This window comes from Rhea americana, unplaced genomic scaffold, assembly GCF_003343005.1.
Source record: "Rhea americana isolate MKP2758 unplaced genomic scaffold, rheAme1 scaffold_215, whole genome shotgun sequence".
Classification (NCBI taxonomy): Eukaryota; Metazoa; Chordata; class Aves; order Rheiformes; family Rheidae; genus Rhea; species Rhea americana.
In genome coordinates this window covers 1,064,161-1,078,921 of record NW_028186305.1, presented here as the reverse complement: position 1 = coordinate 1,078,921, position 14,761 = coordinate 1,064,161, and the positions used below count along the sequence as shown (strand labels likewise).

Below are 14,761 nucleotides of genomic sequence, written 5' to 3'. Positions count from 1 at the left end.
CCTGAAGCCTTCACTGACATTTCTCAGTTTTGGGGCTTGTTTTTCTGGTTGCATAGCTTTGACTTGTTAGACCTTAAAAATAAAAAATTAGTGCTGTGCACATAGCTGGTTTTATAACTTTTGCAAACAAGACACCTATATACTTACAAAACACCTATGGATATTTTCTTGAACTGAAAGTCAAACAGATCTCCATGTTTTAAGCTCTTCTGTTGTTTATATTGAGCATGGATGGGAGCCAAATGACTAATAGGTAGCCCTACTGTCTATTGGGCAGAGCACAAGATCCTTAGGTGTGCAGGGGCCTCTGCGTGGCCAGGTGGCTGCAGAGAGTCTCTTCATTTGTGGAGAAAGGAGGTAGCCTTCTGGTAGGAGGAGCACACGCTACCCCTGCTTTCCTTGTTGCTCTCACCAGAGGCAACCATAGACCTACAGTTTATATTAGTGGCTGCTAATAATATAAACATTGTTCTGAGGATCATGTATAGTAAAAACTGGGAGTGTACATTAAATCTAAAAAAAGAAAGAGACATAGTTCGTTTTCCTTATCTTTCTTAGTTTTTAGGGTGTCCTTCAGTACATTTTCAGACTTTTCTCAGAAGTGGGAGAGACATTTCCTTCTTTGCTTGAAAGTGAAAACTAACTGCCTATCTCCAGGAGCTGTGGATTTAAAACTACTAGATGTGTAAAAAAATCAGAACTACCTCAGTCACTACTTTTGAATTTTTATGATATAGCTATTCCCTTGTCACACACTGGATAACCTCTTTGCATTATTTCTCTGTCTTACTTAATCCAATGATCATAACTGTTCACAAAAGGGTAAAGTCCTGCGGCCTACGTTTTGCCTAGGACTAACTAGACATTAGGTTGATGTTCCTCCAAAGCAGAATGAAACAGCTTGTCTTTCTGGGCTCTGAGAACTGTTCATACTACAATCATTTCAGCCCTACAAAAGCTTTAACAGAAGCAGCTGCCCTGAGCCATGTAGGACAACTGTGTACTAGACAAACAAGTTCAGGTATCTRTCACCTTTTTTGTGAGCAGTACTTTTGTATTGTCTAAAGTCTATTTAAAGTTCCTAAATGTTAGATTTTTTTCCCTCAATATTACAAGTGAGCCTGGGGACCCACAAGCAACACCAGACCTTCAGCCTCTTTAATCAAAACACAAACCATGTGTGCTTCTGAAGCTGGAAGCACACTATTTTTACTACTAGATCCTGGTAGCAAAACATGTGTTAAAAGTTACTACCCCTTCTGCTTACYCCTTCCTCTCTTCGAATTTCTATTCCTGAAGTAGTTTCTATTCCCTGCTCTGCTTTGATATGAACGGGGATGCATCCTCTAAACGATGCCACTGATGCATAGCTATAATTTTTGTTTCTYTCACCTCACTCTGACAGATGCAGAAGTCTGATGGGTTTATTAAAGAAGACCCCCCTATCCATCAGTATGGCCTGCATCTAATTAAGTACAGCTCTTTGTTAGGATGTTTCTTGGATATAACTTGCTAAATTATTTCTAWTTTTTTCCTTCCCTCATGTTGCTGTCTCATGCTGCTGTTGTGTGATAACCCATGATAGARCAGAAATGAGAGGAGTTGTACTGCACTCGACTTTCATTTTGAGAATAGCACCTAAAACTTCATTTCTGCCCTTTCTTTGAGAGTGACATTATCTTTTGAATATCTCAGGAAGCACTTCTCCACATGTTTAGACACCTAAAGATTTCCAGAAATCTGGTTCCAAGTTTAAAATGCAACAGCTGGATTTCAACCTCCAAACTGTAGAGCCTGAACCTATATCAGAAGTTAGTTCCTGAGGACAAAAAGACACTGAGAAGTTCCTAACACAGGTTTCCTGTGGAACTCTGCTCATAACCTGGCAGAGCTGGGGAAAGAGGAGAGAAATCTTGTGTTTAAGAGATTTGTGAAGACGGTAGACGGGGGCCAAAAAGACCAAGATGGTTATCTGCTCTGAGGTGCTGCAGGGCTCAGGCTCAGGCTGTAGAGCTCTATGCTGAGGACTGCATGAAGCCCTGTGACTGTGGACCAAAGGATATAGGAGATCYGATTCTGGCTCTTGTGCTTATTCATTAGATGAAAAACATCAAAGTTTTCTGATAAACTGGGTCATATCTCTTCTTCCACTGGGGCGAGAGAGTTGCTTTCCTCATTACATGGCCATAAGTATTAAGTAAGGATTAAATTATAGGCTGATTGCTCTGGCTGAGGGAATACTGGGCTTCCGCCACCTCTGTCTGTTTCCTGGCGTGATGGAAGGAAGTCTCAAGCTGTGATGAATGGGCACTTTAGGACTGGGATGCTGCTGCTGCCAGTACAACTGACCTGGCCTGCAGCCTTTTCCCCAGCTTTCTTCCTGAGAAACCCATAACAAGATGAAAAACTGATCCTAGGCCCTGATCACAGAGCAGTGACATGTCAAAATAATTTTGCAGAAGTTACACAACTTCTCCTGAGCTTCCTGTAACTCAAGGCGTAGGGGTTTTTCCTTGATTGCAAAAGAAAATGGGTGGTGATTATATTTAGATGATCTTTATCTTTTTAAATGAACAGGAGGGATTGCAATACAGAATGTACCTTGGGACACCTGGGGGGACAAGCAAGAATAAAAGGAAAATTCTTGTGGATGAATCTTTTCTCTCACCTCCTGTTTTTACATGAATCCAGAATCCTAATTAGTAGGTCTTGTTTTCCTTTTGAAAGCTGTTCTCAACCACTCGTAACAACCCCACMTCCTTCTGATTTTGTTCTCCCGATTCTCTAAAACTGTGAGCGTTGATACCTTCTACAACAACCTTACCTCATCCAAGAAAAAATTCTCTTGGGTTCAGGGAATGTCTACTGTGTATTCCCCGCTTTTTTAATGCCTTGCTTTTCTTCATGTCCTTTTCTTGGAATAAAGTATTCCTGTCAGACACAAAGAATGCAAACTAAAAATACACTGAGAAGGTCAGTATCACTCAGTCAGGAGAGGCTTCATCTCTCTTGTGCTTTTTGTTGGGTTTGGGACTTCTGGTTTGATTGCAGGCTCGGAAGGATGGTCATACTCCTGGTCTTTCAGTGGAAGACCTCTTAACAGTCATGCAGAGATAGATTTGGCTGTCTGGCTGCATAGGACTCCATCAAACCAAAGCAGTGGGGCTGGGAAGCCCATGACAGAGTCTTGTTTTAAAATGCAATGTTTTTCCAGGTGAGCTGCAGTCACCCTTTGCAGTTTTGGGCAAACATAAACACACACAAATATACACACGTACACACAGAATTATCTATCAAAATATTATTGCCTCCACATACTCCACAGCTCTCAGATATTCTGCACAGCAGAGGAAAGTTCAGGGTCAATAACTATGTTTGTATTAAAAAACAAAATAAATAAATAACAAAAATAAACGTGCACTACATTTCTCACTTTGACTTCTGTCCACTCTGTTGACACGCAGAGGGTGTCCTCTGTGGGCTGATAGGGAGCTCTCTTCGTCCCACAAAAAGCAAAGGTTGCTAAATGTCTCTGTAAAGATACTTCCATTCGATTCAAGCAGCGGGGCAGTTTTGCCATTACAAAGAAGCAAATGTAATGTCTGCAGTTCATCCAGACTCAAAGGCAACATGCAGGCAGAACACAGGACATTTTCAGACCTCAACTGTTGGCCCTGGTTCTGGTTTTGCAATCCCAGAAGTATTTTTGCCATTCATAACTAGCATGCAGAAGTTATCRTGGTTTGAAGTCTCAAGTGAACCCAAGGCAATGCATGTGTGCTATGTGATACGTRCATGAGATTAGCACTGCATGCCTCAACCCAGCTGTGTTTAAGTAATGTACCTTGTATTATAGCTCTARAACCTTATCAGAACTATACTGGTAGAGAGGGATAGTGAATATATATTAATTATACCTGGCAGTAAAAATACAAATTTTGTGACTCTTAAAGCCATATGCCTTGATAGGACAGCTACACTACTGTTTTTTAGTAGGAAATACACTATCTAGGTGAATAAATACAAAAAGCAATGATATCAGGTATTTGCCCTTGTGTTSCTCTTGCCTAGTTATGTAGAACTCTCCGGCATTTTCCATGCATGTCACAGAGCTGCTAGGGTACTCTAGTTCCTTGGCATGTAATGCATATGCTGATAGCCTTTGAATTTAAACTCTTGACCATATTTTTCCTCCATATTTGAAGTTTCAAATGCTTCACTTAGCACAGTGGATGCAGGAGGTGTCCCTTCTGTAAAGTTACCACTGTCGCAGTCACTTGCAATACTCTCATCTTCTGCCACCTGTAATGTCTGAAAGCAAATGAGTTGCTCCCCGTCTGGATCCTCAYTGAGCTGCGAATCCTTAGTGGTCGGGAAACCCTGACCAAATATTTGCTTCTGGTAGTACTTAGTGAAATGATTCTTGCTATGCAGGAACTGTTCAGCAACCAGAGGTTTGACACTAAATTCCTCCGCTGGTGTTTGAAGAGGGGTCGTTTCCACACATTCATCCCTGTCCGTGTCATGCTGTCTGAGTCCCCTGGGACCTGGATACCTCACATCAGTGAAGGACAGACTTCCCAAAGAGGGACTGCAAGAAAGGGATGCTTTCTTATTTCTTTGGGATTCTGAGGTATGCATCTCATTCTTTCTCGTTGGAAAGAGAGAAAAACCCAAGGTAGTTASGTCAAGCACAGATCCATCATCTACACAGAGTCCTCCAGATCTGGAGTTCAAGCTGGCTTCCCCCAGAGCTGTTCTGGACGGCTGATAGTTCAGACCTCTCTTTGGGAACTGAGACATTTCAGTGTATGGGATGAAAGTACTGCTGTCTTCCTGCTCTTCCTCCTCCTCTTCTGATGATGATGATGATGAGAGGAAAGAAACCATCCATGGCAGACTGTTGCTTGCTGCACTTCTGGTCTTCCCTTGTGATACTGGCTTCTCTGTGCAGATAAGATTGTCCCTGAAGAACTCCTTCTCACTGAGCTCACAGTGAAAGGTGGTTCCAGCAGCTTTTAATTGGGAGAAATCCTACCAGGGAAGAGGAGCAAATCAGACAGATCAGAAAATTAGTGATGCTTTTTAAATAAAAGTTTTGGGTAAGGGACRTGTCAGAAACAAAACTTTCTTGCAAAGGCACTTCCAGATGAAAAGCTGAGAAGTGCAGAGCATCTGCAACTCTCCCCRTCCTCCCCAATTCCCCTCTGAAAACCACCAGGACTTTCACTTAGCAGGGGACYCCAGAATTTGGGCCATACCAAAGCACGAGGCATCTTTGTTCGTCTAAAATCTTGTTTCAGCAAACAGATGATGAGGACACCTGTGAGAAGGAAGGGGAGGACAAATGCAGGGGTCACGGCAGAAAGTGGGAACTTCCATTCCACTGCTGAAAAAGAGAAAAAAAATCTGCTGGTGCTGTATTTTTGCTAATAATGAGCTCTTACATTCAGCTTTTGTTTCAGAAATCTCAGAAGATGTTGGGCTCAAAATCCTTATTTTGTCAATGTAAAGGAAGGATAACAGACATGCCTAAGACCRTACTTTAAGTTAGAATCAGAGTCAGAAATGAAAGTTGATACCAGACAGTGTTTTATTCAGAGCAATTAAAAATGAGGCTCCCTTTCAAAAAATTTTTAGAAGAAATTTGAATATTCTGAAAAATTACAGTGAGATCATAACTCAAGGTTAATTTTTYGGGATTTTTAGGAAATGTTTCAGAATTGGATTTTTTTTGTGTRTGTGTGAAAGCATTTCTDTAGAAAGCTTTCACTAGTAAATCCAACCAGTCTTTTTAATAGGAAGCCACATTTTTTTGCTGAAAAGCTAATTTTGATAGAAATCTTTGGCATGCCCTAATCCTATTTGATGGCTCACCACCCTCTTTTTCAGCAGAGTCATACCTTTATGGTTTAATAGCACACACACTGGGTCGGAGAATTTGCTGTGCTTGAAGTCAATGCTTTGGAAGGAAGATCTGGCACTCAAGCAGTAATTGCCGCTAAGCGCAGTGGTGTCAATGTTCATTGTATTCTTCCTAAAAATACTTTCATATCGCTTCTGTTCAGAAACAAAAAGAACAGAAGGCTAGAATCAAGATTCTTGCAATATTTGGACAGTGTATCTCTACCCGTTTAGCCCACGATTCTCTTCATTATCTTGTGTTGCTCTGGTGGTAGCAAGGTGTATGTGGTATTTAACGCCTCGCTTGCTGTTTGTAGCACCTGTCCTAGGTCTTAGAATATACCTGTGCTGCCTTCACAGCTGAACATTTGCTTTGTTTCTTGGGTGGGATTTCCAGCTGGTACAGTGCTCTGTGCTGCCGTTGCTACACTTTTATCAGTACCTGAACTAGCTGGTTTAAACCTCAGATGTTTCTCTGTTATGCTGATTATAGTGTAGCACTGTCATCTCAGTTTTCCTGGTAAGAATTCAAATAGAATAGGTAGAAGGAGCTACCAATAAAATAAAAGATACTGGATCTCACACACATTTCTCCTCTGGCTTTAGTATAGCTCTGGTTTGGCCATTTCAGTTTCTCCAGTCTCTGGATCCAATCCCTCCCTGCCTACAAAGGTGCAACCCAAGGTCTCATCCTGAGAAGTACCACTTTTACTGACCTTGTCTTCAGATCCAGCTTCCCAGAAGTCCAAGTCATACATCCAAGGGAAACTCTCCACACAGGTGGCCAAAGGGAAGGAGGCATTCACAAGGATTAAATTCTCCTTTATACTCACATCTAGCACTGGAGGAGCCAGTTCCACTGTAATCAAGTGACCAGACATAAGAATAGAGCTTGCTTGTGTATTAGCTTTGCAAAAGTAATGCTTTTCTTTGACTGATGTTTGGAAAATAAAACAGATGCTTCCCAGGGTATTAAACCAACCTAGAAGAAACATCAGCCTAATGCAACCATTTCGTTTTTAGTAATACCTGAGGTGTCTTATTTAAAGCAAGGTCAATTATTTTCATATGGTACTGTGCAGTGTTCAGCTTCTGGCTTTTCGTGTGGCAGCCTGAGCATCTTTTAAATTTTTCTCTCAATGGCAAAGATTCACCTGATCTTTAGCAGTTTGAATTTCCTTGATAAAAACTGATGTATATAATACAGAATAAGGCTAAAGTATTAAAATGAGGATTTACAGTTGTGTTTAAAGTAAAATGAAGTGAAATGTCCCTGATCCTATGAAGCAGAGGTATAGAAGAGAGAGGCCTCGTGGGTAAACACATAATCCTGTGTCTGATCTGCTGGCTGACAGCAGCCGCCTTTCCAGCGATCCTTCGTAGTCTTTTTCTGTCCTCACACAACGCAGTTGTTGGGATGATCTTTCAGCCATCTGTAAGGTAACAAGCACTCACCATCCAGATGGTATTCCTTGAACTCTGATTCTACCCAACGTGACTGGAGTCCTCCAGAAATAGCTTTTACTCGACCCCGGAATTTAATGAAGAAGTTTGGAAGCACACAAGTCAGATTGCAGGAGGTTCTGGAAATATTTTTGCAATGAGGAACCTTTATCCATTTGTCCATACGTTCCTGGCTAAAAGAAGAAACACACCGAATACAATAGTAAACATACCATTTTGTTATAAATTGTAGAGCAAGAGAAGGTGTTTTGTAGGATGGCACTGAATCTGTCTCAAACTTGAGAGAGGAGTACTTCCCAGACAGTTAAGGGTTGTTTTTGGCAGCCAGGCCACTAATCATAGTGACATTAATTATTATACATCCCCAGAGGTTTGCCTGCTGCCAAACTTTCAGTCAGTCCTCTAATTCCTTACTTTGTAAGCACTTACCTTTCATACTTCACTGTGTATGTCACATCTGGTGGAGATCCTTCTCCTGGCATCCACATCAAAATCATATCAAAATCTTTTGACAGCAGAGTGACATTTTGAGGAGGGGGAAGGTGAATGTGACCTGATTGAAATATAATGCTATGTGAATGATCAGGTGTTGCTTTGGGAGGCAGGAAATTCCACCTATTTTTGACTCAACTGAATTCAAAATTGGGGGCATAGCAGCTTACCTCATTTAAAACTGGAAATTGATATTGGAGACAGGTACATTTGTGATGTAGTCCTGCTTTCCCCATCTCTTATATATTATCTTCATCTCAACAGCTTTTAGAGTTAAGACATAAGTATGTGTGAACCATTCTAGTCTATAACTTTGAGCTGCTTCCCCCATCGTCACGCTGGATTTCCCTGTGATCTGGTTTACAATGCCAAAACTTCCAGCCTGACTCCCTGCTGCTCCCACCTCCCAGCCCCTGGACTTGGCAGGCACAGCTGGCTCCCACAGCTCGTTCAACCCCTGTTCTGCACAGACAGATCATCCTACTAGGAGTGAGTTTTAAAGCAAGAGGCAGCATGCAGGCCTGCTACCCTTACCTTCCCAGCACCGCTGCTTATGGTGGATAAACAAACACTTCTAGCCTTCGGCAAGACACTTCCTATAGGCAGGTTTTAAATGCCATTTCTTTACAGAGTGTTTCACTTTATGTGAACCATTCCCACTTATAGTACTTAAAGCGTATCTGAGTATGTCTTTTCTCCCGCAAGCAAAGCCACATAGCACAGAAAAATGAAAGTATCAAATACAGCCGTACCGTACCTCTGACGTGCCGCAGGAAGCACAGTGCTGTCAGGACTCTGATTTTCCAGGCAGACATGCTGAAGGAGAACTTTTCCACTCATAATATATTTCTTTTCTTGCTACCTTTTCATCATAGTGTTTTTCTGTATTAGGTAGTATGAATTGCACAGAGGACCATGCGATAATGAACCGTGCACGCACGCAGGCGCCCAGAGCCTCACTTCCTGGTGCAGCCCAAATACAGCACTGCACATTGAACAGATAAAGGAACAGAGGTGAGAGGAGCTTTTGGTGAAACCAAAACATTGTAAAGATTGCAGTACTGCGCCCTCCTGTGTAATATAACTGATCTCTGTCCCAGGCTGTTTATGGAAGGAACACAATCAAACAGTGCCAGCCTTCTCTTATGAGGTGCTTTTTWAAAAAAATGGGAATTCACCAGGAATTTACCTGTGTGGTAGTAAAATATTTGTAGAAATCAAATAAAATTTGACTGATTATAATCTAGGAATAATAAAAATAATAATTAGTAGTATGTAATGCTATGATATACTTTAAGAGAAGCCAAGGAATTTCTCTCGATTTATGTTACCTGGTTAAGAATATTTTTCAGAAGTTACATCATTGCCCCCACTTTATGATGAGGGAAGCGAAGTGCAGAACTGTGACAGGGATCTGCCCTAGACACAGTGTGCAGGAATGAAAAGACGTAGCTCCTTCTGATAAATCCTGTGCTTCTGCTGGATGCCAGTGCTTGTTTCTCCTGATACTTGTTATCACTTGTCAGTTATTTGTCATCATTCCCAAAATATTAATCAAGATCAGGAGCAGTTGATAAGACTCTGTGCCAGCACACAGATGATCTGGGCTGCAGCGGTAACTGCCTGATGAGCATGGTGGTCGTTGGGTTTGGCATGTGCACTTAGGAAACTCTCAAGGTGTTTCTGTTTTCAGCACACAGTACCTTTAAATTGCAGAGTTCTCCTGAGGCAAAGCTCGGTCCCTAAGCTGCTGCTGTACCTAGCAGCCCCAGACATCTCCCCAAAGCAGTGCCACAGAGACAGCAGTTTCGTTCTGTGGGTATCAGAAACATAGCAGGAAACATTGCTAGTCCAGCTGTGATCTCTGCCACGAGGTACAAWGCGCTCAGGCGTCTGTGTTCGGAATAGCTGTGCCCCTGCACCCTGTGCACACACAGACCGGGAGAGGAAAATAGCCTGATCGCTCATGCTGTTTGTTTAGCAGAGCCACTCTCTTACCGCTCTTATCACAGTCACCTCTAGCCCTGTGCCTGTAAACGGATCGATGATGTTACTGCGCAGAAGATAACAGCAGCATAGGGAAAAGGGGCTTTTCTGGGCCTTCCCCGGATGGAAAACTCACCAAGCCAAACAGCCTGTTGCCATCCCCTGTGGCATGAGCAGGAACTGCCAGGGTCTGGGTGCTAAGTGGGTTGTTTTTATTAAAAGAGAATAGCTGATGGAGCTGGGTTTTGTACTGATGAAAGTTTGTGTGTATACCAGGAAGGTATGTAATGTCTCATTTCCCTGAACGTGGTATGATTCAGGCTATGGGAGGTTGACCCATTTACAAGGTTCCTTCACTCATAGCTTCTCCCAAAAAGCTCTGCTCCTTCTTTACATGGGTTTGTGTTACCAGTACTTTCCTTTCTCCCTGGATATTTTGCTGCCTCCTGTTAAATTTCTGTGAGGTTTCTCTTTCTGTCTCTCATGCACAAAGAACCATAATCCTTGCAGCCTCTCATTGCTCTTTTTCTTTTTATCAGGCTGCTATTGGCATTTCACATGCATGACTCATCTGTTAATCAAGCCTCTGCCTGTGGCCTATACTTTGAGTGGTCCTTCTGCTGTTTCAGCTACCTAGTCCATAACAGAATGTTTTCCATTTATTTTGATGGAAGAATGGCAGTTACCAAATTCTAATGAAACTTATTTTTTGTCAATCAATTGGAACTGAAATAATTCACAAATGTGTTTCATTGAAGCAGACTTCTGTTAGCACCCTGGTGGTTTCCCCTCGAGGCAACTTGCCTGGCTATCTTTTGGCAGGCAGGAATCTAGTCTCCTGGGGTTTCCAATACAATCCTGTCTGGTAACTAGGGTTCTTTCCATTTCTGGCTCCTTTCTCTTTCCTGGGGAATTCTGAAATGTTGGMTTTTGCTCTAAATTGATGAATCCAAATGTAAAATAGCAAAATCCTGCATGGTATGGACCAAACATTGTTCTTCCAGTTCCTAAAGACAGATCCTCTGCACTGYAGGGCAGTTACAGAGTGGGAGGGAGTTTGTAGCCTTTGCTTTATTCATACTGTTTCACCCTCATTTGCACCATATTCCTGGCTTTCCCGTGGRGGACACTCAAATCCATGGCTGCAATAGCTCTTTATGATGCTTCAGGTCTAGGTGAAAGATCTTTGACATATGCTAACAAACTTGGAGAGCAGCTCCTGGTTCTTCTGAACCCTTCATTTTATGCTTACCAGAACATCTAGGAGAAAGCAAGCAAGCAGCTGACGTGGGCTGTGCATGTCAGAGTGTGTCCTGGAGTTATACTAGTTTATTCACACCTTCTCAGATTTCTGCAACACTTGGCCAATATATAAGGACAAAACACAAAGCTAAGGGGTCAGAAATGCCCTAGATCTATTCCCCTTCGTCATCAAAATTGTGAAGTAAATACCAACACACAGCTYTTATATTTCCTGTAGCAAATGGAACAAAGTAGGAAGCAATTCAAAGGCCAGTCCCATTACGGTCTTGCTAAGAGCCCTCAGGCAGCTTTTCCTAAAGATGGCATRCATTTTTAGCAAGCATTTACAAGAGGTGAATCTCATAATAATCATCGTTTCCCATGAAACATCTGCTCTGAAACATCTGGGCTCCATCAGATTCTATGGCATGATTTTAGCATGACTGAGCTCTTGTTCCAGGAGAAACAAGTGTACAGCTGGCAGGAAACCAAGCTGAGGGGAGACCTGTGCCACGAGGTGTCGCTGCCTGTCAAACAAAATCCATTAATTCCTCCAAGCCACAGGTTCTCATCTGGACCTATCTAGAAACCTGGCAAGCTTCATTAAAACTCCTTCCACCCTCTGCATTGGCCAGCACTCTCTTGTACAGTGGCTTACAAGGCRTCTTCTAAGCGTGGACACTGAGCTTGCACTGTACGTAGAGAAGGTTTGCTCTCCTGTCTGATTAGCTGGTGTCCCTGACCATGGGGTACCCGGATAGATGATGGATGAGGCACCCACTGGAGCAAGCGTTGTTTACCTGTGTAAAGGGCAGGAAGCACCCTGCACCCGTTCTTGTGCTGGGGTCCTGCTGTGGGAATTGGGGTCTTTTGTCACATGACAGCTCTGTGGCTGTAGGCAAGGTTACCTGCTGCAGCCACAAACACCACAGGGTTTGGTAATGCCACCGGTGTCTCCCTGTCCTCTGCTCTTTCCTTAGCTCTGCTGCGTGACCTTGGGCAAATCACCCCACCATGTCCACCTTCTCCCAGCAGTTTACTCATATGGAGCATAAGTGCTTTGGGACAGGGGTTGTCACTTCTTAGTACAATGCCTGATCCATAGGTGGCCCTTTGCATGCTACTGTAATACCAGTGATAGCTGAGGGACTCTCTTGATTTTGCCACCTCCTGCCTCCCTGCATGCAATAGGTGATTCAGATCACTAGGCCAAACCCTGCARTCTTGCCTGAGTCAGGCTTTGACTGATACCTTTCCTTCTTGAGGATGGGCACTGCAGGAAGTGCAGTCTCAGTCTTGTGAGGAAGGCACGGTTTGGGCTGTGGTTTGACTTCTATGAAATCTTTGGAGGCAATAGCCAGCATGAAGTAATGTCATCCCAGCTCTTCCCTTGTGCTCTCACACCACCYACGCAGTTGTGCTGGCAGAGCTGTCTGTGCTGTGTACTGTGAGCTTGAAAGGACAACCGATCCAGCTGAGAAAAACCTCAGAGACTRAAAACATTTAACAGGGCATTTCTGATATAAATGGCACCGTGGGGAACCARCCACCAATCCATAAGTGCAAATTAGAGCCTTTCTCTTGGCCATCACTTGTAGGAATGAGCAGACAGGGCTTAGTCTTTGGTGATGGTTACCAGCATTCATGCGAGGCTTAACATTTCAGATTGCCCGAAGGACTGGCTGAATGTTTTCAATATTTCTTAAAATGTAAAGTAGCCTTTCTGCCCACATGGAGTCTTCCCCAGCTGTTTTTTGTTTCTTTCTGTTCAGTGATTTTTYCCCCCCGATAAAACAAGATTTTTTTCACAGAAGTTTTCTGTTGAAACACCGGAAATTTTCAGCTCTACATTTTTTGAAGAAAATTTCMAATTTTTTGAACATTTTCTGCAGGACAAAAATCATTATTTCCTACCAGCTTTCATTGGCTTTGCTAGGTGAGATCACGGAGCTGGCAGTCGTCACAAATGTACTGGAAGCTGAAAATCTTAGTCATGAGAGTGAGTCTCATTGATAGGAGACGAAGTCTCCTGGTAGCTCTTGCTGGATGATTTGAGAAGGAATATGATCCCGATAAAAATTATTTTGAAAGAAGTTTTTGCCTAAGACCTTGGTAAATGAGTGACTAAAACCTTTAGTCATTCAGACTYAAAGCTCTTTAAATGTTTTTTTYTTTTCCTGCAATTAAGTTCTGCACTTCATTAAGGGCATGATGCTGCAGATGTTTCTGGCAGCACCTGTGCCTGTGCCACCGCTCCCCTCTCCTGCAGCTGAGCTTGCTGCCCCGGGTCCGTGTGCTYATGGTGTCCGAGGCAGCCTGCACTCTACACAGCATTTCTCTCCTTGCTTCTCCAGAACATGGCTCTATATCCCTCTGAACACAGATGTATACACAGGTGTTGTGCAGATGGGGACTACGGCACAGAAAAAAATCAGTGCCTTCGCCATGAAAGTTGAGCGGCACGAGCCCAAGGCTTAGCAATCTGAAATGTATGTCCTTAAAAGCTGGTCATACTTGCTCCAYGCCTGCTGAAGTATCTCAGAGTGGCTGGATACCCCTTTCTTTCTGCTTTTTCTACTTTTTTCTCTTCCTAGCCCCACAGGCTGCTGGAGGAACTTTTAGTTTCTGSAGCTGATGGAAATTGGAAAAGTTTGGGAAAGCAAATATGTGGAAACAATGGGATGAGTAAAGAAAAAGCTTCTATYGGGAATTTAAAGGTTAAAAAAACTGCAGAGCTGAGCAATACTAGATGATAAAATAAAATGTAGCAGTGCCCCCTTGACCCAGACAGGCATCTGGGCAACCTGTCACCAAGGGGAAGAGAAGAGAATGGGTTTGATTTTTTTAAACTGAGTCTGAAAAGACTTAAAGTGAAAACCAAAAGCAAAAACAAAAACATAAAATGTTCCCCATGCAAGGACTATAAATCATTTCATGACCTTTATTTTTTCTTATAGAGTAGGGTTTTTAAAGGAATCTAAGGCCTTGCTTGTACACAGCAGCTGTGGCTAGTACAGTTTCTCCTCATGGGGCCACAGTTTAAAARTATGTATACTTCTAGCCTACTCTTTTCAGCATGCTAAGGGAAGACAGCAATCCTGGAAARACCCCTGGACTTTGTAGGCCAACCTTTGTGTTAGGGATTGTCCCTGTGTCGTAGTTGCATTAGACCGTCGTTCCTTGGCAGATACCAAGTGTGGTTAGACAAGGCCTTAGGAGCTGCCGAAGGAGAGCGTGGCATTTCACAGCTGTTTCCGACCTGCCCTAGGAGCRTGTAGTCACAGGCCAAAGGATTCTCCTCCCTTCTAAACCTCACTACCGTTAATACTGCAGTTAAGCAGACTGGCTACCACTATCACGCTGATGGAGGAGGGCTGCACAACTGCATGGCCACCCCAGCATAACACAGAGCTCACACTGGAGCCAGTACTAATACAGGGGAAAAGGGGGGGCTTCACAGGCATCTCATCCCTTCCAGGTTTAGGTCCTTCTCTGTTTTAGGGAGAGCTGGTAAGATGCATGTCAGTACTAGGAGGGGATAAGCTTCTCCTCATCTCAGTCAGATCAATGATCTGGCCCATCCTTCCTGCAATGTCCCTTGCTACTTTTTCATTTATCAGGGACAAATCYGTGGAGATTTTTGTTTTCTACAGCAAAGAGAAGTCCCTGCTGA

The 14,761-nt window shown here is 43.0% G+C and overlaps 1 protein-coding gene across 3 annotated transcripts; it reads right to left on the bottom strand.

Annotated features, from left to right (window-relative positions):
* Window positions 1–3,286: 3,286 nt before the first annotated feature.
* IFNLR1 (interferon lambda receptor 1) lies at window positions 3,287–8,763 on the bottom strand. Of its 3 annotated transcripts, none has more exons than XM_085305116.1 (7): window positions 8,618–8,763; window positions 7,798–7,921; window positions 7,360–7,541; window positions 6,621–6,763; window positions 5,904–6,060; window positions 5,262–5,389; window positions 3,287–5,034 (listed from the first exon to the last, which is right to left on the bottom strand). In XM_085305116.1, exons 1-7 carry the CDS (start codon window positions 8,673–8,675, stop codon window positions 4,126–4,128), a joined length of 1,701 nt encoding a protein of 566 aa, XP_085161242.1. In that variant the 5' UTR covers window positions 8,676–8,763; the 3' UTR covers window positions 3,287–4,125. The 3 variants fall into 3 exon arrangements, with proteins under 3 accessions (XP_085161242.1, XP_085161243.1, XP_085161245.1); XM_085305117.1 differs by lacking the exon at window positions 8,618–8,763 and adding an exon at window positions 8,395–8,442; XM_085305119.1 differs by lacking the exon at window positions 8,618–8,763 and adding an exon at window positions 8,031–8,087.
* Between the last annotated feature and the right edge of the window lie 5,998 nt (window positions 8,764–14,761).